At 47.6% G+C, this 25,493-nt stretch overlaps 1 protein-coding gene across 4 annotated transcripts in view; it reads left to right on the top strand.

Annotated features, from left to right (window-relative positions):
* The window catches only part of LOC132453287 (centrosomal protein of 95 kDa-like), a 58,726-nt gene extending 35,150 nt beyond the window's left edge, over positions 1-23,576 (top strand). For 2 of the 4 annotated variants that reach the window (XM_060046114.1, XM_060046111.1), the window contains 11 exons: positions 1,476-1,599; positions 1,676-1,784; positions 1,855-2,042; positions 2,179-2,259; positions 2,507-2,660; positions 2,794-3,002; positions 3,724-3,798; positions 4,222-4,374; positions 22,178-22,324; positions 22,596-22,667; positions 23,025-23,576. In XM_060046114.1, the coding sequence (XP_059902097.1) occupies positions 1,476-1,599; positions 1,676-1,784; positions 1,855-2,042; positions 2,179-2,259; positions 2,507-2,660; positions 2,794-3,002; positions 3,724-3,798; positions 4,222-4,374; positions 22,178-22,324; positions 22,596-22,667; positions 23,025-23,201 (1,489 nt within the window). In that variant the 3' untranslated portion in view covers positions 23,202-23,576. The remainder of the gene's footprint in view (positions 1-1,475; positions 1,600-1,675; positions 1,785-1,854; positions 2,043-2,178; positions 2,260-2,506; positions 2,661-2,793; positions 3,003-3,723; positions 3,799-4,221; positions 4,375-22,177; positions 22,325-22,595; positions 22,668-23,024) is intronic. The other 2 variants (XM_060046112.1, XM_060046113.1) reach the window with 2 other exon arrangements.
* The last annotated feature ends 1,917 nt before the right edge of the window (positions 23,577-25,493 follow it).

Genomic DNA, 25,493 nt, shown 5'->3' with positions numbered 1-25,493 from the left:
TGGAGCCGAAGTGACCCCCAGTGTGTGGGGGGTGTCTGGTGTCTGTGGGTCTGTGTTGGCTCTCTGCCAGCTGTCCATTACAGTCCGTGCGTTGACATAGGACAGCTAGATCGGATCAAGCCTCATACCGATTTTGATACTCAAACGGACCTTGTCAATTATCCGTGCGTACATGGCCTTTAAGAGATCGGATAATGGCCGGAGCATGGCTGAATCCGCTACCGTAGGTGGCGCTGTAGCCCTTTCAACAAGTGGTTATAGAGCCACTTACGGTTGACCTCTACGTCCCAGCAACAAAAAACACGGGCAGCATTCGAGAAAGATGTTTTCAGTAGACGGCTGTCTGTTCACTTCAGGTCCATGTCATTTCTCCGACGCTACATTGTTCCTTCCTCTCGGTCGATTGTGGACTCCTCCGGCGGCGGAGCAGCGGGAGGAGTCCAGCCGGAGGAGTCCGCATAAACCCAAAAGGTCGGAACAATCGAGCGTCAGAGAAATTACATGGACCTGAAGTGAACTGACAGCTATATGTAGCGTTTCAATCTTGACTTCAGAGTCAAAGCCAAAATTCCTTTGCCCCAATTCCTTCTCCACCATGGCCGAGATAACCCCCACTACGAGTCATTGTTGTGGAAGTACCAGAGCATCGGACAACCCGACGGAGTCTTTAAGATTCATAATATCAGAGAATATCCCCGTCAGTTCGGTCGTGGCGCAATGAATGAATAAAGGTCGTGTACACGTCAGAAGAAAAAAACGTATATTTTGAGAGATGTGCCCGAAGTTACTACTTTACAACCTCGTTGATGACCAACGTTTAGGAAAACATGTATTTTTAATTCAGCCTTGGGTGAAATCAAAGCGTAGTGTGTACTGAATGCATGTTGACGATGATATGGGTTTTCACTTTTTAGGCCGTAATGGCATGACAACGGCTTCCTCCATCTTCGTCGCCATTTTGCGTCGCCATTTTAAATAAAGCTCAGTTTTTCGTTGTCCGACGGTGACAACCATAAACATTAAATTAAATAAAAAACATTAAATAAACATATTTATGAAGAAATAAGAATTGTTTATGTGTCTATGGCGACAACAACACGACTACCGTCTCTTTCTACTTCTGGCTCACGTCCCCCGGCCGCAAGATCTCGAGCATGTGCAGAACGCGATATCCGACACGGGTTTAAATGCAGGTAGAAACCGGACGATGATCGAGTTATCTAGGTGTTCATATCCGATTTCGCTTGTCCGTTCATGTACCGATTTCGGTCCGAAGTAGATCAGGTAAAGGTGTTTACTCAATTTCAAAACAACAACAAATGGAAACAGGATGGCGATTAGGATTATGTGGATCAACCCCACCTTTCCGCCTCTCTTCCATCTCTGGCTCTGAGTCCTTATGGTCAGATGGCTGTATGAGGAACACGGCTTAAGGAGGTCAACGCTCCAGTCAATCTGGTCTTGTGTCTGAGCAGCCCCGTGTTTCTGGAGGACGACAACGACGAGCTGCCGACACACAGGAGGAAGAATAAGGCAGCGGAGAAGGAGCTCCACTGTATGTCGGAAAAACTTTCCAGACGCCTTCAGGACCTTGACCAGGTGGGTTTGGGTGTGTGGGTGGGTGTGGGTGTGGGTGTGGGTCACAGTCTGAGTAAACGAGAATTGGATCCTGCAGATGCTGCAGCGTGTGCTGGGGCAGAGCGGAGACTTAATGACTGAAGAGGGAAAGCATCACCAAGGGGGCTGCAGACAAACCGGTGTGTCCGCGCAAACACACACACAAAGTACGTTAAAGGAGTCGCTCTCCATTAAGACTAAAACTTTCGCTAACCTCAACTTGTTGTTGTATTCCAGTAACGCCCTGCCCTCAGGCCACACAAGCCCTTCCCCTCCGCTCCCCGCCCCCTACCCAGGCACCGCCGCGGCCGGAGGGCCCCACCAGGGGAGCCAGGGGACCTGGGCGACGGCTGCAGACCAACCTGAAGTCTGCCCCTCCCTCCAGGAGGATCCCCGGCCGGGAGGGAGGAAGAGGAGCCTCTCAGGTACCCTCATCATCCTCAGGGGTCCCTGTTGGCAGCAGACCCCAAGATGAACCAACACAACCCATCCTCACACCAGGAGGGGTTGACCCCATGGTCACAGAGGTGTGTGTGTGTGTGTGTGTGTGTGTGTGTGTAGGCCTATGAGGAGCAGCTGAGGCGCTGTGAGGCCAGAGAGGAAGAAAGGCTGGCCCAGGAGCGGTTCCGTGCTCAGGAGGCCGTAAGTTGGCCGACTTTCTTTCTGCTAATGTTGTGATCCGATATTCCAACCTCTATGTGTGATCTCTTCTTCTGAGTGGTTTAGCATTGGGCTTCTACAGTTCTGTCCTTTCAACAGAGGGGGTGTGAAGACACTCTAGCACAATATACTGGTCACCGTCACAGGAATTGACCTTGATATGTCAGGCATTAAAAAGAAACTAAAATCATAATCTCTCGCCACTTAACCAATTGTTGTGTGGTTGTAGGAGCGGGCGTACAGGGAGGCCATTTTAAGGGACCTCCCACAGAGAGCGTGCTCATCTCCAGGACAATGTGAGAGGGAGGCCCAGCTGCGCCCCCTCCCCTCCAGACCTGGCGCCGCCCGGCAACAGCAGGACCATCCCAGGAGAGCCCCCCAAAGTAAGAGCAGGTCGTCTTGGTTATTCCTGGACCTCGGAACAGGATCCAACCTCAATATATTGTCTGTTTGTCTGTCTGTCGGTCTGTCTGTGTCTGTCTTCCTCTCTGTCTGTCTTTCACTCTCCCCTTCCAGTGAAGGTGAAGCAGAACGACCTGCTCCGTGTGCTCCTGAAAGAACTCCCTCTCCTCCAGCACTCTCCTCACGGTTTGGCTCGCATGTGGGAGCAGCAGATGGGCCAGGTAGAGCAGCTCCACCACCTGCCTGCCCGCATCGCCCACAGCCAGTCACGCAAACAGGGCAGCCAGGTGGGACTCCACCACCACCTCCAGTGCTGCTGGCCAGTGAGCTCATTCACCTCCTCAATAGTCGGCTGAGCTGAAATGGACAGCGTCTATAGCGCCAGCGTCGGATTCCACCGCTACTCCTCCCCTTCCTGTTGCTGGCTTTCCCGTATTGTGCTCCCCCTCATGGACACCGCTGGTGCTTCCGAGGGTTAGCCCCGCCCTAGTCGATTGCGATTTGTTTAAAGAAATAAAAACAGGCCAGCCCAGTTTCCCCCCGGATAGACGGCTCTAAATAGCGTGGTTCCAGAACATTCTACTTGCTATAGTTTGGTCTGGCTTGGCGAGACTACCTCCTCACTGACCCTGAACCGTAAGGCTAGGGGGCCGTGAAGCTAGGGGGACCTTTAAGCTAGGGGGGCCATGAGGGGATACCAACATTTGACTGTTGGGGTGTCCTGAACTTAGATCTGTTGGTCAAGCTAGACCATAGAGGCTATGAACGCAGAGGCATTGAAATCGATTAACAGATTCTTCTTTTTTCACGTCAATAAAATCATTATACATCCTTGGGCTGAATGGTCGATTTTATATATTATATAAATATTGATCCCTCCTCTCGATAGTGGTTGGCGTTTTAAACTTATATTCGATCACAGATGTCCATTATCTCTGCCCCTAACGTGGTTTTTAGAGACCCCCATAAAGCTCAAATTGTAACCCTGGTGCGATGTTTCAAAGACCAGTTCATGTTCAATGTCACTAACTGGTGAGTCTGCAGGTGGAGGAGGCCAAGCGCAGACGGGACCTCCTGGTGGAGATCATCCGCAAAGAGAGAGAGCACAACAAGAGACTGGTGAGGCTCACTCACGCACACATGCACTATCTGCGTGCACCAGTGGCGGCAATAGCAGGTGTTGGAAGTAGAAGTCCTGATCCCTGCCGGGTCCTGAGCCCTACCACAGCCCTGGTGCCCTGGTGCCCTGCTGAACGTAACATTCAGTAAAAGCGTTGATGCTTCTTGAACACAGCGATACTTTCTTGCCACAAACACAGCAACCCTGGGCTGAAAATAACAAAATATTTTTGGTCAAATCAATTAATCAGAATGGAACTCAGGTTATAGTGAAAGGTATAATTTGTTGATTTACAATACAGACAAATTGGACACAAGTTGAATGCTTTAACTGGTTTGATTTGGCAGGTTATTGCTTATATTTAGTATCTAATCCAGTTCAAGGGGTCATCAGTTGTGTGATGTAAAGTGTTTGCCCTCCAGCGGGACTTCAAGGAGAGGATCCAGCAGCAGAAGGCCGCCCAGAACCGGCTCAGGGAGCAGAGGCAGCAGGTGGCCCGCGCAAGGAATTACCACAGCAGCTTCCACGTGCAGCTCCGCGCACATCTGACCCGCTCACGCTCCAAGGAGGAGAAGGTGAGCTGAAGGCCCTTTTTCCAGCAGGTGCCCATAGAGGTCCCCTGTGGTCTAAAGGTCCCCTTGTTCCCAGCAGGTGGTCTTAAGGTCCCCTGTGGTCTAGAGGTCACAGTTCCCAGTTCCCTGTTCCCAGCAGGTGGTCTAAAGGACCCCCTGTTCACAGCAGGTGGTCTAGAGGTCCCATGTTCCCAGCAGGTGGTCTAAAGCTCCCATGTTCCCGGCAGGTGGTCTAGAGCTCCCATGTTCCCAGCAGGTGGTCTAAAGCTCCCATGTTCCCGGCAGGTGGTCTAAAGCTCCAATGTTTTAGAGGTCCCTTGTTCCCAGCAGTTTGGCTAAAGTTCCCCTGTACTCACCAGGTGTTTTAGGATGCACTCACACTAGGCCATCTGGCCGTGGCCGTTTTCACACCTAGCCGTGCTCAAATCTGCCAGTGTGAGGGTGGCCGGTCTGGCCAGGCCAACTTGGCCACTTGGGAGAGGTGTGCTGCTACGGTACGGGCCGCCACGGTACAGATGCTAATGAGCCGACATGCGCACATGCACGGCTACGCAACCTGAGCTGGATGATGTATAGTCCATGCGACGACCATGGTCATAATAAAGGCGACGAGGAAATAAGCAACAGACTCAACAAAGTGCGAACTGTGTTCTCCGTGTTGTTGTCCATTGTTGTTAAAACTCTGACTGGCGGCAGACTATATTATGGTCCATGCAGCGGACGCTTGGTGATGACGTGTTACGACGTGATGACATATGTACAAGAGCCTACCCAGGGTAGCCGCGGGGTCTTAAAAGTCTAAAAAATTTCTTACATTTCATGTTCCTAAATTAAGGCCTTAAAAAGTCTTAAATTGCGTTACCCAAGTCTTAATTTTTTAAAGATGGTCTTAAATTTCCTACTAGGATATGTTTTCGTAGTCAACCGGACTGTAACACAAGGGGAAAATAGGGGGCGTTTTGCGTATCGGGGTTTTGCGTAACGTCAGAGAACGTCTCATTTATTGGAGTATGCGCGAACAATACTTTGGGTTTTCGCGCCGGCAATCTCAACAAACATAATCAGTCGAGAGGAGACGCCACATCATGGGGAAGCAGGGCTCTCAAGTCTCACGCATTCGGCGTGAGACACGCAATTCGACCCATGCACACGCTCACACGCCACACTTCGTATTTCTCACGCAGAGAAATTACCAGGATAGCGTCCACCAACTTGCGCCACTATTTAACAGTGGAACAGGTAGGAATCAAATGGGTTCCCCTTACGAAGGGTGACCAGACGTGCTCTTTTGCCCAGACATGCCCTCTTTTTGAGACACTTATAAATATAAATGTGTCCGGGCGGAATTTCAAAATCGTCCGGGATTTTATTAAAGCCTCATACATGTTCACATTGAATTTGCGTTGCGTTCCTCTGGGTCGGTCACAAACTACTTAAGCTACGCCCTCCCCACCTCAGTTCTGTTCGCTTTGCATTGCTGGAAGTGAGTAGGGGGAGTGGTTAAGTAGAGCCTTCAGATTGGACGGTTTGACTTTAGAGTTACAGTCATGTTTTGTATTTTTTTTTTTGTTGCCATTATTGTTTTATAGGGACAAACATTAACAAATTTCTCCTACAGGGGATTGATAAAGTTCTATCTATTGAACAAAAAGAAACACTTGGTCATACTTTACCACAGCATTGGCCTACTGAATGCCACAGATATATTTTAAGCATTGGACTGAATGCCACATAAATATATAATTATGTTTTTGCACGTTTGCAACGTTTAAAAGTTCAGGGAAAAGTATAGCCTCTACTGGTGTTGCTTAGGCCAATATCCTTTTGAGGCAGTGTTGTTTCCTAACATTAGTGTTAAGGGCCAATAATGCTTACTATCATACATTAGTCACCATGTCTGTGGACGGGTTAGGGTTCGGGCTGGCTCCATACATTACGAAGGAGTTAGTAAAAGAGGTCAACGAGGCAAGTGGTGGATTCATTGAAATGGTTGAGGAAATTTGAATGCTGAGAAACTACAGCAATTTGAAAAGAGTTTGTTTGTTTATATTTTATATTGTGTGTTGAAAGTTTGATATTTAAACCAAAAATACAGCTACACTTTCACACCATCACTTTGTGTATTGTTTTTTTAATCTTTCATTTCTGGGTACATGGTCTTAAGAGACATCAGGCCTCTAGACTTTGAGTTAAGCCCTCAGTTTGGCTCTTTGATTGGTGAGTGCACACTTATCCTTTGGCACATTCATTAATGTATTGACATGAATGTTTCATATGTTCCAAAAAAACATGAATAACATATGCACGACCGCGTTTTACGACTGCTTAATGGGTGCGATGTAGGTCTTAATTTTCATTGAAGTGGTCTTAAAAAAGTCTAAAAAAAAGTCTTAAATTTGGGTTGATCAAACCTGGGGAAACCCTGCTACCGTGGCCAGGGCACAGTTGCGACGGCCAACGGCCACGGCCAGCTGGCCTAGTGTGAATGCAGGCCAGAGAACAATGGGGCCAGTTGAGCACGGTTATGTGTGAAAACGGCCAACGGCCACGGCCAGATGGCCTAGTGTGAGTGCACCCTTAGAGGTCCCCTGTTCCCAGCAGGTTGGCTAAAGCTCCCCTGTTCCCAGCAGATGTTTAAGAGGTCCCCTTGTTCCCAACAAGAACAGGTGACCTCCAGATTCAAAGTGGATGTCACTTTGAATCTTCTTTCATGTACGGCTCTGTTAGATTTCAGCTTATTTCTAAACTGTTCGTATAGACTCTGCGTTGTGTATTTTCCGTCGTAGTAGTAATTCTCGAAGTCGAAATCAAAGCAACTTGACAGGTTGGATCAGAGGGTTGAATAGATGGTTTATTCCAGGATTTAATACAGCGAGATACAGACTTAGGTTGAATAATCTATAGTGGACGCGGTTGAGGAGCAGTTTTGAGACGTGTTCCTTGGCTGTCGAACCCTCTTCTCTCCGAACCAAAGGGTTGGGGCGAGTATTATACAATAAGAGAAACTTGAATAACACGTAAACAGAAGCACTCTCAGCCTTGATAAGGTATATGGCCCTGGCTATGTCCCAGAGGACCTGGTCGGTTCATCCTTGTTGAGAACTAACACCTTGTATCAGTGTTCGAGGCACTGGCCTGTTCCTAGACTAGAAATGTGAACACAGAGAGACACTAAAATACACCAACATTCTACCTTCCTCCCTCTTGATCATATTAAACGTAGTTTAAAGATCACCCTTGAAATGAGAATTCAGTGTATCTACTGGTAAACCATTAACAATTAACTAAATCAATAAAAGAAAGCATAAAAGGCAATAGACAAGTAAATTCAAATCATACACAATTAAACCAGGTGTAGGCTACTATAATAAAGAAAATAACAAACTCATTAGGTTACTCATGATTAAACCAAAACAGATAGAAAATTTAAAGAATCAAGAAAGTCAACTGTCCAGACACCTCTCTCTGCTTGGCAGTGAAGCTCCACCCTTTTTTAATAGCTTTCACTGTTCCCAGCAGAAAAGTGGTTCCTTTTCTCTAATTAAAGGCCCCAGAGGAAGGCCTAGCCTTAGAAACGTTGCGAAGTTTGGGGCACCAGACCTTACGACGGGGTGGGCTCTCTAACACAGCCACCCTAAGGGGGGGCAACAAGATCGGGGCAGTCCCCGGGGGGGTCAGTCGGGGGGCGGTCATTCGGTGCAACACACAGAGAGCTAACTCGACGACCACATAGAGCATAATAACGGGAAGGACAAACGGCTGTGCGATTTGGACTATCTGAGAAAACATGGACCCACCCAACCCACTTAGCCATCCTCCCAAAGACCAACCCACAGTTTCCGACTTCAGCCTGGCCACATTATCATAGATGTCATGAACATAATTAGACACATTCGTAGACGCATCGGGGACGTATGTGCAACATCTCTGGTGTAAATGGCGCTCGATAAAGAAATGGTACCCTCCAAGATGCATAGCCAGGAAGTCCAATAGATACTGATGTTGGAAAATCATTGTTCTAAGCCCGTACAATTCATGATTAAGATCAGTCAGGCCATGGCCGGAAGCGTTCGCTATAGCGTCAATAATATGTACTAAATCTCTAATCTCATCAAGAGCAACTGTGATGCCATAGTTTGGAATGATAGCAGAAAAGACTATTTCAGTTGGAGTAGCAACTTGAAAATTCTGATGGAATAAATCACGCTTAGATCTAATTGTAGCATTACCCTTCAAATGTTCCTCTGACACAATCTCCAAAGCAGGCACTACATAGGCGACATAACATGAACCACTCCAATTAGGAGGCAGATATGAATAAGCGTCCTGTCCACACACAAACATGGTCCCATTTACAGCTGGCAAGGCATCAGTGGCAATCGTTTGGCCAGGTGAAGCACCAGGCACGTGGGTTAATGGGGGTAGGGGGTCATTCACCAACAGATTCTTCTCTGATATGGAAACCTGTTCCTGGCCCACAATAGCTGAATATGAACACACACTCTTACTCATATCCCGCCCCTTTCCTTCATTGGTCCAACAAATGACACCCTTAGGAGCATAGCTCAATTTGATCTTCATTGGGGGACGGTGTATTAGGGAACCTGTGGTGCTGCTACAGATCCAGATCTAGGGTTACCTCCGATGACATCATGTTTATAAGCTGCAACATACTCGGGGATGGTGAACGGGACAGCGAGGTAAGGATATACCTGAGATGAAGATGGCATAAGCCCACAAACCCAACATGACTGCACCCCTTTAGCCTTAGCTAACCCATTGGCAATTGGTAAAAATGTGTTATCTTTGTGGATTACATTATGGTTGTTAAATTAACAATATCCCCCTGTAAAAAAAAATGGCACAACAACATCACAAACAATACTGGTAACATCATGACTCAGTTGGTTTTGAGTAGCAGTTGCAACAGAGTTCTTTTCCAGTTGATGGCCACCGCAGGTGTGATGGGGGATGAGGATGAAAGTTCGTAGTAGGGCGTCAGGAAAAACACTGAGACACAGTTCAGTTCAAGAACAGATAGCCGCCTCTGCTATCCCAAGGACTCAACAAGTGTCCGTGTCTCCTGGATCTTCCAGGTACGATGTAACATGAAACAAAAAAAAAGTGCAGTATCAGTCATGGGGGAGGCATTGTCACAGCCTCCAACAGTAATAATAATCAACTATGGTTCGTAATTGTCTTAACGATTCGATAAACAATGAAAAATTATCATACAAAAATAAATCGCTTGATTCGAAAATGGTTATATCAGTAATCAGTCATCATAGTTTTCAATAAACCTTGTGTGAATGAATGAATGAGTGAACCTTTGTTCAAAAATAAAACAAAACAAACAAATGTTCTAAAGCTGAGCAGTTGTGTCAAGAAGGAACCAACATGAATTCTCACTTAGATAGGCGGTGACAAAAGTCCTAGCATCTTTCGAAGACTAACCTCTCGTGAAAATAAAGGAATGAAAATAACAAACACTCCCTACTCTTCACCCTGTATCAGTTAGTTTTGCGTGCCAAATCCAACGAGTGTCATTCCACGTTTCCAAGTGTTATTGTTGGTTTCCGGCACTTAATCGCACAGGCGGCTGAGTTCTTCAACACTCTTCGCCTGTAACTTCTTCAATAGTTCCCTCTTCTCGCCTGAGAGGTTTTCTTCCCATACTTTCTCGTTGGAGCGGTCACGGTGCATCTTTCGAGGGGCTTTACATTCTCTTATCCAGTGTCCAATTTGTCCGCAGTTGTGGCATGGTCGAGGTTCTCTCTGCCTGTCGGACTGGGTGAATCGTTCTCTATCCCTGTTGGACTGGGGGAATCTTTCTCGGTCCCTGGCTATTTCCTTCTTCTCGTCTGCTAGGAATCGGATCCTGACTTCTTCATCTCGCTCCACCTTTTCTCAGACTTCCTTGATCTCTGCCATTGTGCAGCTACAGTTGTCCCAGCTGGGAAGCCTTGTCTTCACTCCCATTCGGATCTCCGGCAGTACCTGCTGGAGATACATGGTCTTCAAAGGCAAATCCTGTGACCGGTCGATGTTGTCCATATCATATTCAGTTTGGCCTGAGTGCAGCAAATAATCATGTCTGTCGTTGAAGAATCTAGACAGAGTCTCGCTAACTGAATCAATGTCAATATCTAATCTCCAATTCAAAAGAATCTTGTTCAATTGGTTCAGACACATTGGGACTTTGATTGCTATCTTTTTCCTCTGTGTCTGCCTTCTTTTTGCCTTTACCTATCGGCATTGTTTCTTTTTTTATCTAGGCAAAGCTAAAACTAGAGACCAATCGCTGCTTAGAAATAACAAATAAACGTCTCCCACGGAGCTCGGTATGCCAACACCAGATGATGGCTCACCTTTTTTCCACTCAGATTCAACACAACCAATATCTGTGATTCCACGGCAGGAATCAAAACAACATAACACAAAAAAAAACTCAAGCGATTCATGTAACCTCACCGGTGAATTCAATACAAATACGGTTTCACTCCTTGTCCAGCAAATCGTAAAACCAAACCCCTGAGCAAACCAAACGTTTAAGTTATATTCAGGACACGTATCAACATTGACAAACTAGCAAAGATGAACAAATCACTTGAATGAACCTGCATGCAATTTCTATTCTAGGACTCTAACCCAGACACACGTCGGGACTCTAACCACAAACCAAAGGCCTTATTCTGGAATTCCACCCACATACAAACTCAGGACTTTAACCCTTATACAAACTCAGGACTCTAACCCTTATCTCACCTCTTCTCAAAAGAGTTAAACACAGTGTACACAATTCTTTCCCATTCATACAGCGTATATTCAGTGATTATTGAGCGCTCTTAAACACTAATACAGGTTTTCACTTCGTCAAGCTCTTAATGACACAACTTCATTACTCAGCAAATGTAGTGCAGCCTAATAGTAATCATAGTATCTTAAGATTACTTTCTTGTTCTTTTCTCTTGGTCGAGAGTGTGGAATGAGATTCAGTCACCGTTGATTCCCACGTGGTGCATGGAGATGCGCTGGTTCAGCCGCGTTGTGGATGCGGGTCCCTCAGCAGGGCAGGCGTTGATCAGACGTCTTCCCAGGCAGGGCGCGCGGTCTTCTCGATCACAGGGCAATCTTCGGAGGCAATCGTCTTCTCACTCCGCTCTCTTCAAGACGGTGTCACGGCACCAAATGTTAGATTTCAGCTTATTTCTAAACTGTTCGTATAGACTCTGCGTTGTGTATTTTCCGTCGTAGTAGTAATTCTCGAAGTCGAAATCAAAGCAACTTGACAGGTTGGATCAGAGGGTTGAATAGATGGTTTATTCCAGGATGTAATACAGCGAGATACAGACTTAGGTTGAATAATCTATAGTGGACGCGGTTGAGGAGCAGTTTTGAGACGTGTTCCTTGGCTGTCGAACCCTCTTCTCTCCAAACCAAAGGGTTTGGGCGAGTATTATACAATAAGAGAAACATGAATAACACGTAAACAGAAGCACTCTCAGCCTTGATAAGGTATATGGCCCTGGCTATGTCCCAGAGGACCAGGTCGGTTCATCCTCGTTGAGACATAACAAATGGCAGATGTTGGTAATAACACCTTGTATCAGTGTGAGAGGCACTGGCCTGTTCCTAGACTAGAAATGTGAACACAGAGAGACACTAAAATATACCAACATTCTACAGCTCTTTAGTTTTGAAGAGTAATTTGGAGTAGCATCTAGTGCAAGGGTCTGAAACTCGCGGCCCGGGGGCCAATTGAGGGCCGCAGGATGATATTTTGTGGTTCCCTGCTTCACCAAAGTTTAGTGTTCGTGCGGCCCGCACGTTGTTGTCAAACGCACATTTTTGCTGAGTGGCCTGCCATACTTTTTTATCACTTGTTATAGGGTAACCAGCAGTGTTTCCGCTAGAAAGAATTGGTGCCTGTCATGTGACCTGGAAGGTTTCATTTGGTGAACGGAGCGTTCCACGGCATTGAGAAGACCCGTGTAATCAAGGTCTATAATATTTCGGTTTATGGCATTGAATTCTCCTCAGATTTGGTCAATAAAGCAATGATTCAAAAAAATGAAACGCTCGATCAAAGGCCCGGCCCAACCCGGTTCGAGGATAGTGGTGGGAAATATCGGGTCAATCAAAACCCTCATTGTTTTAAATGAATTGGCTAAACAAATGACCACAGTAGCATATTTAAACACAATTCAAATTGTGCCGAGAGAATTATTTCAATTGGTCATTCTGAACGGAGACATTTAGAATTTTCGGTCCTCCTCCTCAATGACCGGTAATTACCGGACAACGGAAACTCTGGTAACTTGATGTCCAGATTTGGCCGGGACAGTCCCAATTTTGAGTTGTGTGTCCTGAGCCCCGACAAAAGCCAAAGGACGCTAAAATGGCCCGGTTTCCACCAACCACTATGAAATGTCCCCTGTTGTCAGCGATTACATAGCCAACGTGATCTAATTATAGCCCGATCATTAACTTAGATTGGGTCAGTTGTGCTCCTTTTTTCTGTGGAATATTTGATGCGGCCCAGCCTGAACCAGACTCTACCTCCGGCGGCCCCCAGGTATGTTGAGTTTGAGACCCCTGATCTAGTGGTTTCGGGCACAATGAAACCCCTCTTTCTTCGGTGGCAGTTGACTTCATAATCAAATCAAACTTATAAATACAAATTTGCAATACAAGGTGCTTAACAATGCAATGAATTGATGACCTGATGAGTGATGACGTTCCTTCAGATTAGTGAATTGAATAATTCTATTTCGTTTTTTAGGTTCATAACTTACAGGTAATTTAACTAAAACATAAAGAACTATAAAATGCATTTCCTGCAGAAAATGCAGTGAGTGCTCTTGTACAAAGTGAGGTTGAAAATATTTTTTAATAAAGCCACATAGATTAAGACATAAAGAAACGCTAAATGGCTTAAATCAAGTGAAGGGATTTGAACAAAGTTCAAAGGTCTAAATGGAGTAAACAATGTAAAGATGCACACCATTTAAGAAACAAATAGTGTCAGCTGAATGAAAAGTGCAAAGCATTGCTAAAAATCCAGAAATGTATAAGGTCAAGTGTGTGTGTGTGTGTTTAAGAGAATAGCGAGCCGGTGTGTTTTTAAAAGAAGACCAATAGAAGGGGAAAAACTGTCCAATCTGGCAACCCTGCCTGAACGTCCTCCAAAAGTAATAATAATAATAATCATAACTAGAACTGCAAGCAGTTATGCAGGGGTCCAAGAAATGTGCATTTCGCCGGCACAACGCGATGCATGTGTTCAAAACAAATGGGCGTGGCCTATGCCAAAAGATGCAACTGACTCCAGTGAATCTGTGCATATAACGTTTTTGACTGGGAGGTTCGGTGTGGGAGTTATAGCCCAAAATGCGTTTTCAGAACATTCCATTGGCCAATTAGGAGATATATTATTTAGTCGTTTTTGGCGAACCCTTCTGGTGAAATTTTCCAAAGACAATTTTCCTTTGCCAAATAACTCCCGCCCACATTAATAATTCTTGGCCAAATTTGTTATATAGGATGGGGTATGCCCATGGATAGTTTCCCTTGAGTTTGAAGAACATTCCTTTGGGCAATTAGAAGATATACAATTTCCTTCTTTATTGCGCCCCCTTATGGCGAAATTTTCTATTGAACGCAATTAAGGGTAGCACCAACAACTGTCTAAAGTTTGGAATCGATCCGATGTCAAATTTTTGTATTTTTGGGGATTTTTGATTTTCAACGTCAAACGTAACTAAGCGACAAATATTCAAAACGCTACCGTTTCGTCATCGATGGTCGGATCAAAAAAGTGTTTCATGATTTATTTTCGTGTGCGTCTGAAGTTTGGTATTGATTGGTCAAGAAATGTGGGAGGAGTATGGAAAAGGCAGTTTTGCGGTTTTCGCGATTTTGCGAGAAAAAAAAAGTATGGACGCAAATGGGCGTGGCCTATGCCAAAAGATGCAGCAGACTCCAGTGAATCTGTGTGTATTACGTTTTGGACTGTGGGAGGTTCGGTTTGTGAGTTATAGCCCCAAACGCGTATTCCTTGGTATAGCGCCACCTAGTGACCGGCGTGTCTGAATTTTGTTATCTGAGTAGCGGTGCCGGACCTGGATCTAGTCATGCAATTGGCGTGTGTGCACCATTTACGGTTTGGGCTGTGGTCCCAGTTTTACGGGAAGGTAGTATAAAAATAATCCTTACAAAAACAATAGGGATCCAACCTGTTGGCTTGGACCCCTAATGAAATTTATATAGCGCTTAATATGGTACTCTAAGACGCTTAGAAAAAAAGTAAAAAAAAAGTAGCCCAATCCAGCGGGAAAAAATACCAATCTGGCCACACTGATGAACGATAGTTACGTATTGTAACTTTAGATTCTATGAGTATAGGCGCAGCCTTTTAAGGCTATCGCTATTGGGTTATCCCTAGGCGTGAGCCGTAGCACTGAAAAATTTGTAATCCACGCCCACCAAGAGCGTGGGCCTCAATTACGTCCGCGTGCGGCGTGCCTCAACGACGTCCGCATTTCGCAGATATAGTCGGGCGCCGGCGGACGTTCTGCTCCCAATAAACAGCTTTTCTTCAGCTATTTAAAGGACAATGAGGCCGACACTTAAAAGGCTGCGCCTATACTCATAGAATCTAGAGTTACAATACGTAACTATCATTCTATGTCGTATAGGCTTCGCCTTTTAAGGCTATCGCTATTGGGTTAAAGGGCGAAGCACGATATAGTCTATGCCTCATTGGTCCCGATCAGTACCAGAAACACAGCTACATACGCGCTAGTATCATGCGTCAGACGTAGCATAACATACGTCATGCGTCTAACGGCACGTCATCAACGAGCAGCTCCAATGTGTCTGATAAGACACAAGAGCTCTCAGCATGAATATTTGACTCCTCCTCACATTGTCTAATATGCGAGGGGAATAGTCACAAAATCACACTCACTCTGACAAAGCACCTAGAACTGAGTGCGTCATAGAGAGGCGCGACATGTCTCTTTTTTTATCAGGTAAAACCTAATAAAAGAGCATGGGGAAGCCCAGGAGGCTGCTGTGCAGATATCCTCCATAGGCATCCCTCTTTGCAGAGCGACAGAGGACGATATTCCTCTGGTCGAGTGAGCTCTGATAGTCTCAGGCGGCTCTGCCCCCGCTGACACATAAGCCTGTGTGATAGCATCACACAGCCAATGCGACAGCCGTTGTTTCGTCAGGGGGAGGCCCTGGGAATGTTCTCTGTAATGCACAAATAACTGTTGAGATTTGCGCAGAGCCTCCGTGCGCTTCACATAACAGGCAAGCGCGCGTACAGGGCACAAGAGATGGGCTGTTGCCTCCTCCTCAGATTGATGAGGAGGGAGAGAAAAAACATTGAGTGTTATTACTCTCGATCTGAACGAGCTAGTAATACTCTTAGGTGTAAAAGCCGCGTTCGGGCGTAATATGTCCGAACTGCCGTATTCTAAGACAAGAATGGGCTACAGAGAGTGCAGACAGGTCACTAACTCTCTTAGCTGACGTCAGGGCCAGCAGCAAAGCGAGTGAGAGAGTGCGTCACGGGTCTCTCTCTCCTCACACCTTTTAGGAAGCGCTTCATTAAGGGGTGACTAAAAACAGTTTTATCCCCGAAGTCTTCGTGGCATGATGAAACAGCAGCCGCGTACGTCTTAACCGTGCTAAAGGCCAGCCCTCTTTCCACCAGCGTCTGGAGGAAAGAGAGCACACGCGGCAAAGGGCAGGAGATGGGATCACAACCCCTCTCCGTGCACCATTTCTGGAAATCCGCCCATTTAGCCGAGTAAAACGCTCTGGTGGAGTCAGGCACCCTGGATGGTCCGTACGACCTCCTGGGCGAAGCCGAGACCCTCTAGGCGCTCGCGTTCAGCGGCCAGGCCCACAAGCGCTGGCCGATCTCTGGGTAATCTATGATTGCTCCCCCTGCCTGTGAGAGAGCGTCCCGCCGCCAAGGGAGTTCCTTCGGTGGCCCAGAGAGCAGACGCTGGAGGCAGGGAAACCACGGTGCACTCGTGCGTTGCGGTGCTATGAGAATCATACACAGCCGCTCCTCTTGGACTCGGTCCAAGACTTGGGGAATCAGGGGGACGGGCGGGAAAGCGTACAGGAGTGTGTTCGGCCATGGTCTGTGAGCGAACGCATCCACCCCGAGTGGGGGATTGTCCTTCGCGCTGAGGGAGAACCACAGCTCGCACTGTGTGTTCTCCCGCGTGGCGAATAGGTCGACCTTCGCCTTCCCAAACTCGCTCCATATCTGATTGATCAGATCGTGGTGCAGAGTCCAATCTCCTGGTTGGGGACCCTCCCTCGACATCATGTCGGCCCCTCTGTTCAGGACACCGGGGATGTACACTGCTCTGATGGAGAGCAAGTGCGTGTGCGCCCAGCATAACAGCTGTCTCGCTATGCTCAGCAGCTGTGCCGAGCGCACGCCCCCTTGGCGATTTATGTATGCTGCTGTCGCCTTGTTGTCCGTGCGAATCATTACGTGTTGATTCGTCAACAATGGGGCAAAGTGTTGGACCACTTTCAACACAGTGAGGAGCTCCAATGCGTTTATATGCATGGTCACGGGGGGAGGGGCAAACGCCGCCCACCACGTGAAACTCGCATGTTCCTCCCCAGCTCTGCCTAACGGCACCCCTCTCGCGAGAGTTCGGGGATCGCCCCAGTGGGTCAAATCGGGGCCCACTGATAGGGGAATGGTCACTTTGCGCCGCCGTTGGCGTACCGGGTCGATGCGCAGGCGAGAAAACCATCTCTGCAGCCGCCTCATGTGAAGCAGCCCCAGCGGCACCACCGTGTGAGCGGCTGACATCATGCCCAGCAGCCTCATGACAGAGAGGGCTGTCACGACGCTGCCCGGTGAACAGCGGCGGAGGAGAGACCACAGCGTCTGCATCCTCTGCTGTGAGAGCCGTGCTCTCATTACAGCTGAATCCAGCTCTATCGCCAAATACATGGGGAGGGGGGAGCTCTTCTTCCAATTTATGGCGAAGCCTAAATTCGACAGATGAATCACCAGCTTTTTTGTTTGAATAGCTGCTTCCTGCTTGGAGCGAGCCATCAAAAGCAGATCGTCCAAGTAGAACAGTACTCTCATTCCTGTTGCGTGAAGCGGCCGGAGAGCCGTCTCCAGGCACTTGGAAAACGTTTGTGGGGCTAGAGAATAGCCGAACGGGAGACGGTTGTACTGGTAGTGTGACCCTTGGAACGAGAAACGCAGGAATTTCCTGTGTTTGGGGATCACACAAAGATGATTTTCTGTTACGACAGACAATAAAGTTTTCTGAATCTGAATCTGAATGCCCTGCCTGCTCAGCTTGTGACAAGAGTGTAGCTTCCTCTCTCCTGAGCGTTGGGACGCGAGGAGGAATAACACTGTGACTGGGCAGCAGACTGCTGACACTGTGAACGAGCTGTGTGTCATTCGTAGACAGAGAGCTCGTTTTAGCGGCCGTCTCGCCACGTGTCATGCCAGGCATGACGTGGTGAGGGGAAAGTAATGTAGGGCTGGCTCGATCAATAATACAAAGTTTATTGACGGCCTGCCTATGTGTGGGGGGGGGATGCGTGTGAAACAGCTATGGCTGGGCCGGTAGGCTCCGGCGTGTGGGGAGAAAACAGCCGTCTTTAGTAAAGAGGTGTTTCTCGCTGTCACACGTTTCTCCCTCGCCCCGTAATAGCCGGCGCTCGTGGGGCGGGACATCGCTCCATGAGCCCGCTGCCCGAGGCCTTTGCTGGCCGCAGCCTGCGATGGAGGCGGGCGGGGCCGGTAAGCCGGGTGAGGCTGCCTTCGTAAAGGTAATGAAGGGCTGGCTCGATCAATAATACAAGGTTTATTGACGGCCTGCCTATATGTGGTGGGAGATGCGTGAGAAACCGTTATGGTCGGGCCGGTAGGCTCCGGCGTTAACTGTGTGGGGAAAAAACAGCCGTCTTTAGTAAAGGGGTGTTTCTCGCTGTCACACGCTTCTCCCTCGCCCCGTAATTGCCTTCGCCGGCGCTTGTGGGGCGGGACTGAGCCCCATGAGCCCGCTGCCCTGGGCCTTCGCTTGCCGCTCGCCGCAGCCTGCGATGGAGGCGTGCGGGGCTGTTAAGCCTTGGGGCCAGGAGGAGGAGCTGCCGGCGGCGCCGGGACAGTGACTGCCGGGGGCCTATGGCGGCGACGGGGGCTTGGAGCGGAGCGCTGCCGCCCGGGTGGAGGTGGAGGGCGGGAGATGTGTCTCCGGAATTTCTCTGCCTCCTTGGAAGTGGCCTGCATGTCATCCACCATAGATGACAGACGGGGCCCGAACAGCACAGCACGTCCGGGCTGATGGGGCACTCCAGTAACTGCCGCCTCATCGGCTCAGGGATGCCCGGGGTCTGCTGCAGCCACAGATTCCTCTGTATGAGGTGCTGCCATGCCGCCGTCCGGACCGCTGCCACCGGCGGTTTTCACCGCGTCGACTGCCTGTTCGGCCAGACGATGAGGGTCAACCGCCATGGTGGAGATTTTATGCGCCAGCAGGGCGATGTTAACAGCATCTTGCTGCATCATACACCGATGCGCTCTGTCTGTAAGCTTGGCCGTCAGCTGGTCTTTGGGAGTGGGGGTAGTGGTCGCTGAGCCCCGGCTTCACTCCAAAGACAGCACACAGAGCGGGATCCAGCGGCGGTACCGCCCTGTAACCCCGGTCTGTCAGACCCGCCGTCTTCGTGACCTGGATAAATGTTTTCACCGGGGCACCGAGCCTCACGGGCTCCGCCGCAGCCCCGCTGAAGTACGGGCTGATGGCGGGAAACATCGGCCAGATCGGGTTGAGACGGGCGGGGCGTGTCGCGGCCTCGAGCCCCCAGATGCCACGGAACTGGTCCGGGCATTGGGGGCCCTGAGGCATGGGCACCGCATGGCCAAGGTTTGTGGCTGCCCTGGCGATAATGCCCGGTAGCTCTGCCACCAAATCTCCAACCACTGGAAGTGAGGTGGCGGCAGAGACGGGCAATGCTGCTGCCCCGGGCCTCTCCGTTTGGAGAGGGGAAGCCGGGGGAGACGCCAACTCCTCGTCGGAGTCGTCTGACTCCGAGCTCACAAGGAGAGAGAGGGCATCGTCGAGCGGGACAGTAAAGGCTTCGGCCCATTCAGCAATGGCGGTGGCAGTGTCGGATCCGCGCTGTCTGGGCAGCGCAGCATAATGCCGACACATGCAGGGCGGCGAGAGCGCCAAGACGGCATGTTCATGCCCAAGGCAGCCATCGCACACCTCATGGCCGCCATACGGCAAGATGTAACCCGCGTTACATGTCTTGCAGATGCCGTTCGCTGTTAAGTCCATAATATCTATTTATTTACTTCAGTATGCTATAGGATCGTCCTGAAGAAAATGGGAGCAGAACGTCCGCCGGCGCCCGACTATCTGTGAAATGCGGACGTCGTTGAGGCATGCCGCACGCGGACGTAATTAAGGCCCACGCTGTTGGTGGGCGGGGATTACAAATTTTTCAGTGCTACGGCTCACGCCTAGGGATAACCCAATAGCGATAGCCTTAAAAGGCGTAGCCTGTACGACATAGAACATCCTCACGCTCCAGCGACAACGTAAATCAATGAGACCAACTGAAAACGAGGCCGGTATGGAACTAAGGCCCCGTCCACACGAAGCCGAAACAGGCGAAACCGTTACGGTTTCGGAGTATCTCCGTAAAGACGGAGTCAAGCGAAACCGGGTAGATCTGTAGAAACGCTGTAGTACACATTCCAGGCCCATAAGGGGCGCTGCTTCTGCTACAGAAATCTTTGTTGTTGTGAGTTCTGAGACTCCGCGGGCTTAACAGTCATTGGCTAGAGGGTCGAGGGGTGGGGCAATGAAGTCATGGTTTACGGTTTCAGTAGGTTTCAGGCGTCCACACGAATCCAAAACGAAACCGGGTAGATTTGAAACCACCTCCGAGGGTGGTTTCAGAAGTTTACGGTTTCGGTCAGCGGATTCGCCGGCTTCGTGTGGACGGAAGGCCGAACCGTACAAGACCTTTGCGGTTTCGCCATGAAATCGGCTTCGTGTGGACGTGGCCAAAACTGTTATTCTGAAAACTGAAATTTCATTTGGATATGATTGAAGATTGAAGTGTGTCGATTTGTTTAATGGTTTGAATGATGGTAAACAGTTGAAATTCGACCAAGTTCCGATTTCTTAAGTAATTTAAGTGTCAGAATGGGCAGACGGCTCCAATGGGACCAACTGTAGAATATGCCGGTTTGGCACTAAAACTGTGATTCTGAAGAAAGTTTAAATGATATCGAAATTCCGTTTAGATATTCTTGAAGATACAAGTGTGTAGATTTGTCAAATAGTTTGAACGAAGATAAATGACTGAAAATGTATTTAGTTACGTCTTAAATAGCTGAAGTACCAGAGGACCTCCCATTGACTCATGTTAAAAAAAAGATAGTATTTTAAAAGTAGAATGTCTTAAAAAGTATAAAATATAAACAATTGAAAAGAAGCGCGTGATTCCAAGTTATTCTGAAGATATTAAAATATCTACGTGAAAAATTGAGGAAGTTGAATTTCTAAAGATTGTAGAGAATATTAAAGAAGGAAAGAATAAAACTTATGATGAACATTAGGCGAGCGCTGCATCCAGCATTCACATAATAATAATAAAATTGTTCAATGCACAACTGCCAATGTCAATAAAATGATTGCAAGTCTGAAAGAAGAGTCTGACAGTATAACTTCAGCGACATCGAGTTATGTCAGTCCGGTATTGGTCATAGTCACATGGGCCTGAACACTTCATATTCAATTCAATTCAATTAAATTTTCTTTATTTCGTCATGTACACAGGTACTAGGAATTTTGAATGGTATTCTCCATGCAGGCTGGAGCATTACAAATAGAACATAGAACAGAACAAAGGGACAAGACAGAACAACAATACAAAAAAGTACCAGTATGACCATGGAGGTAGTGCAATGATAGAATTGTTAAATAAGTTAAATAAATAAAGTAAATAAAGTAAAGTGCTGAGAGGAGCCATAAAGCTCATGTGCAAGGGCTGTTTATGAGGGCTATTGCTTGTGGAAAAAAGCTATTGAGGTGACGTGAGGTTTTTGTCATGATGGCCCTATATCGCCGTCCAGAGGGTAGACGGTTAAAGAGGCAGTTGGCAGGATGTGAGGGGTCTGCTGTGATCTTCACAGCTTTCCTGCGGGGTCTGGAGCTGTGGAGGTCCTTGATGGAAGGAAGGGGGCAGCCGATGATGCGCTCTGCAGCCCGTACGACTCTTTGGAGCCTGGCCTTAGAGCGGGCAGAGGCAGAGTCATACCAGACCGAGTGTGAGGATGTTAGCACACTATCAATGATGGCCCTGTAGAACTGCACCATGATGGGGGGGCTGACCTGAAGTCCTCTCAGCTGCCGAAGGAAGAACAGGCGCTGCTGGCCTTTCTTCACAAGTTGAGTGATGTTAAGCATTATAACCCGCTTACTCGATCACGCACTAGAAAGCATCATGGTTGGCCTCTGAGCACAAAACTCCTTCTCTAGAGCGGTTTGTTCACTCTGGGCTCCTGTACAAACAGGATGTGTTATTTTTTTATGAATATTATATTCCATTTCTGCTAAGTCCATTACCACTCAATTCTACACACTTCACCTTTTAATGGTCTTTCCAACTTCCTGTTTTATGGGTCAGGAAGTGGAAATTAACCTTAAAACAGGAAGGCATTTCCACTTCCTCGTCAATCCCATGGTCAAAGTAAGGTGTGTGTGTGTGTGTGTAGATGCTGCGGGAGGTTTTCTCAGAGGGGCTTGCGTTGCAAAAGGCCAGTTTGAAGGAGGAGAGATCCTACGCCAGAGAACACAGACTGGAGCAGAGCAGACGCCACCTGGAACACATCTCCTCCATGGAGAACTACTACAGAGACCAGGTACGCCCCCCTCACTGTCACACAGTGCTGCCTTGTCCTTACCCAGGCACCAATAAGGGGACTCTGAACCTGTCTATTATCTGGGCCACCTTCTGTTTGGTTCCTCCCTTTCCCAGTTTTGTTTTTATCCAAAGAACTGGTTATATCATAACTACATTTATATTGGATATAATGGGTTAAAGCATCGCATCAGTTCTGTGGCAATATATTGTTTTTTGAAGGATATCAAGCAGTTCAGGTATTAAAGGTTGGCCTCCCGGCTCTTTTTCAGTTTTCTTTGCTGGCTGAGACGCTTTCCGAAGAGAGGCAGGAGATCCAAGTTCGCAAGAAAGCCCAGGAGAAGGTAAGCGAATGGCGCTCGAAGGGTTGAGCTAGTGGCCCTCTTAGTTTTCCTCTCAGGGTGGAGCCAGTGGCACCTCTAAGGGTTTCTCTCAGGGTGGAGCCAGTGTCCCCTCTAAGGGTTCCTCTCAGGGTGGAGCCAGTGGCCCCTCTAAGGGTTCCTCTCAGGGTGGAGCCGGTGGCCCCTCTAAGGGTTCCTCTCAGGGTGGAGCCGGTGGCCCCTCTAAGGGTTCCTCTCAGGCTTGAGCTAGTGGCCCTCTAAGGGTTGAGCTAGTGGCCCTCTAAGGGTCCCCCCTTAGCGTGGAGCCAGTGGCCCTCTAAGGGTGGAGCCAGTAGCTAATGTTGAAGCTAATGTTTCCAGGCCTTGATGAAGATGAAGAGAAAGCTGCGCTCCCGAATGGAGTGGGAGGTGGGGGAGCTGCAGGGCGTCATCGTCCACAACGACCAGGACCACTTCTTCCAGGACCTAGAGGTCCAGAGGCTGCGGAGGCGGGTTCAGACAGCCTCTTTCCAGTACGAGTGCAGCGGCCTGCGATAGGAACCTGGACGGCCGCACACTCAATATCTATCTTTCAAAACTTTTTACTGGATCGACTGTTTTGTTGCTGAGACATTTTTAGAAGACCTTTTTCACCTCTGCTTCTAACAGGAAGTAGAGGACAAGTAATAATGATTACCACTCTAGAAATGTTATCGACTCACTGTGAGTTACTGTTCACTGTCACACATCAATCACCTGTGAGGTGATTGATGTGTGACAGCGGTCTTTTCTTTGACTCCCTGGTTTCTCCGACCCCCGGAGGCCGCTGACATCCCCTTGTAACTTTCGGTGGATGAGGGACCAATTCTATAATCCTAACGTTATTTCTAGAAAATTTCTGTGATCAACACATAAATAATATTCTGATTTTAAGTGTGGATTCTCTGTCTCCAGTATTAGTTGGGTCATCTATAGAAGTTCCGTGACCGTGGAGAGGAAAGGTTTGTTTCTCACTGGATTTGTCATCTATAAAGGTTAAATAAAAAAATGAGCCGGGGTGCCCCTCACAAAAATGTGGGGAAATTTTTGTAGAGCCCTATATCCAAAATGGCTGCTGCCAGCCAAGCTGGAAATTTACTTTTTAATGGTTTTGCCCACAGTGCTGCATAATACATGGTTTCTGAGACTATTTGGGTCAAGAAATTCACAAATGATGTAGATTTATTGATTTGACCTATTTTTGACCTTCAAATTCAAGATGGCTGCCACTTTTGGCTCTTTAAATGTCAATTTTTCAAAATCGTCAGAGAGCCTTAATATTAGGCTCAAATGAAAGGTCTGCTCATACTGAATTCAGTTATGGATAGTAAAATTACAACATACACATAGGTTATCAGATGTCTTGGGTGGAACCAATGAAAGCAGGGAGACATAGAAGATTCTTTAGCTTGGGGTTGTTTTTATTAACATAACATTAACATTTTTTAACAATTTATTTATTGAATTAACTAAAAAGACTCTCCATCTGAATCTGTTGAGTCTCCACACTGACTCATCTCATCATCACTGCTACTTTCGTCTGAGCAGTCATGAGGTGTGAACTGCTGGGGCAAGGGGGGCAGGGTGTGACGCACTGGTCGACACTTTCCATTCACTAGTTCCCAGCCGTGACCAATGGGAGAAGGAACCAGTATTAGTTGGGTCATCTATAGAAGTTCCGTGACCGTGGAGAGGAAAGGTTTGTTTCTCACTGGATTTGTCATCTATAAAGGTTAAATAAAAAAATTAGCCGGGGTGCCCCTCACAAAAATGTGGGGAAATTTTTGTAGAGCCCTATATCCAAAATGGCTGCTGCCAGCCAAGCTGGAAATTTACTTTTTAATGGTTTTGCCCACAGTGCTGCATAATACATGGTTTCTGAGACTATTTGGGTCAAGAAATTCACAAATGATGTAGATTTATTGATTTGACCTATTTTTGACCTTCAAATTCAAGATGGCTGCCACTTTTGGCTCTTTTAATGTCAATTTTTCAAAATCGTCAGAGAGCCTTAATATTAGGCTCAAATGAAAGGTCTGCTCATACTGAATTCAGTTATGGATAGTAAAATTACAACATACACATAGGTTATCAGATGTCTTGGGTGGAACCAATGAAAGCAGGGAGACATAGAAGATTCTTTAGCTTGGGGTTGTTTTTATTAACATAACATTAAACATTTTTAACAATTTATTTATTGAATTAACTAAAAAGACTCTCCATCTGAATCTGTTGAGTCTCCACACTGACTCATCTCATCATCACTGCTACTTTCGTCTGAGCAGTCATGAGGTGTGAACTGCTGGGGCAAGGGGGGCAGGGTGTGACGCACTGGTCGACACTTTCCATTCACTAGTTCCCAGCCGTGACCAATGTGAGAAGGATGCTCTTGTAGATTGTAATGGAGCTGGCAATATGTAAGGTAGTTTGACCTTTCCATATGAAGATTCAAAGAGTCATCGTCAGGTGGGAGACGGATTGTACTCTTATTCTTCAGTTTGTGCCATTTGGAAACTCTGGCCTGCCCGCAGCTCACATCTGCACTCTCAGCATAAATGACGGAGAGGACAAATGCCTTCATATCCGCTCTGACGTCATGTTTTAATTCAAGACTCTCGCCCACTCGTCCCAGGAGCTCTCTTGCCTCAGAATTGATCTTCACCTTCTCCAACACCTTCTTCTTCCCATGCCCATAGAACCCTGAGGTGTGGTAACTGCCAGTGATCATATGGAGAGGTATGATGATATCTGCAACCTCTTCCGAGAGCATAGCACGGTAGTTAATTAACACATGCTTGCGTTTAATCAGCA

This window comes from Gadus macrocephalus, chromosome 3 (assembly GCF_031168955.1).
Source record: "Gadus macrocephalus chromosome 3, ASM3116895v1".
In the NCBI taxonomy this organism is placed as follows: domain Eukaryota; kingdom Metazoa; phylum Chordata; class Actinopteri; order Gadiformes; family Gadidae; genus Gadus; species Gadus macrocephalus.
This window is presented reverse-complemented; position numbering and strand designations above follow the sequence as displayed.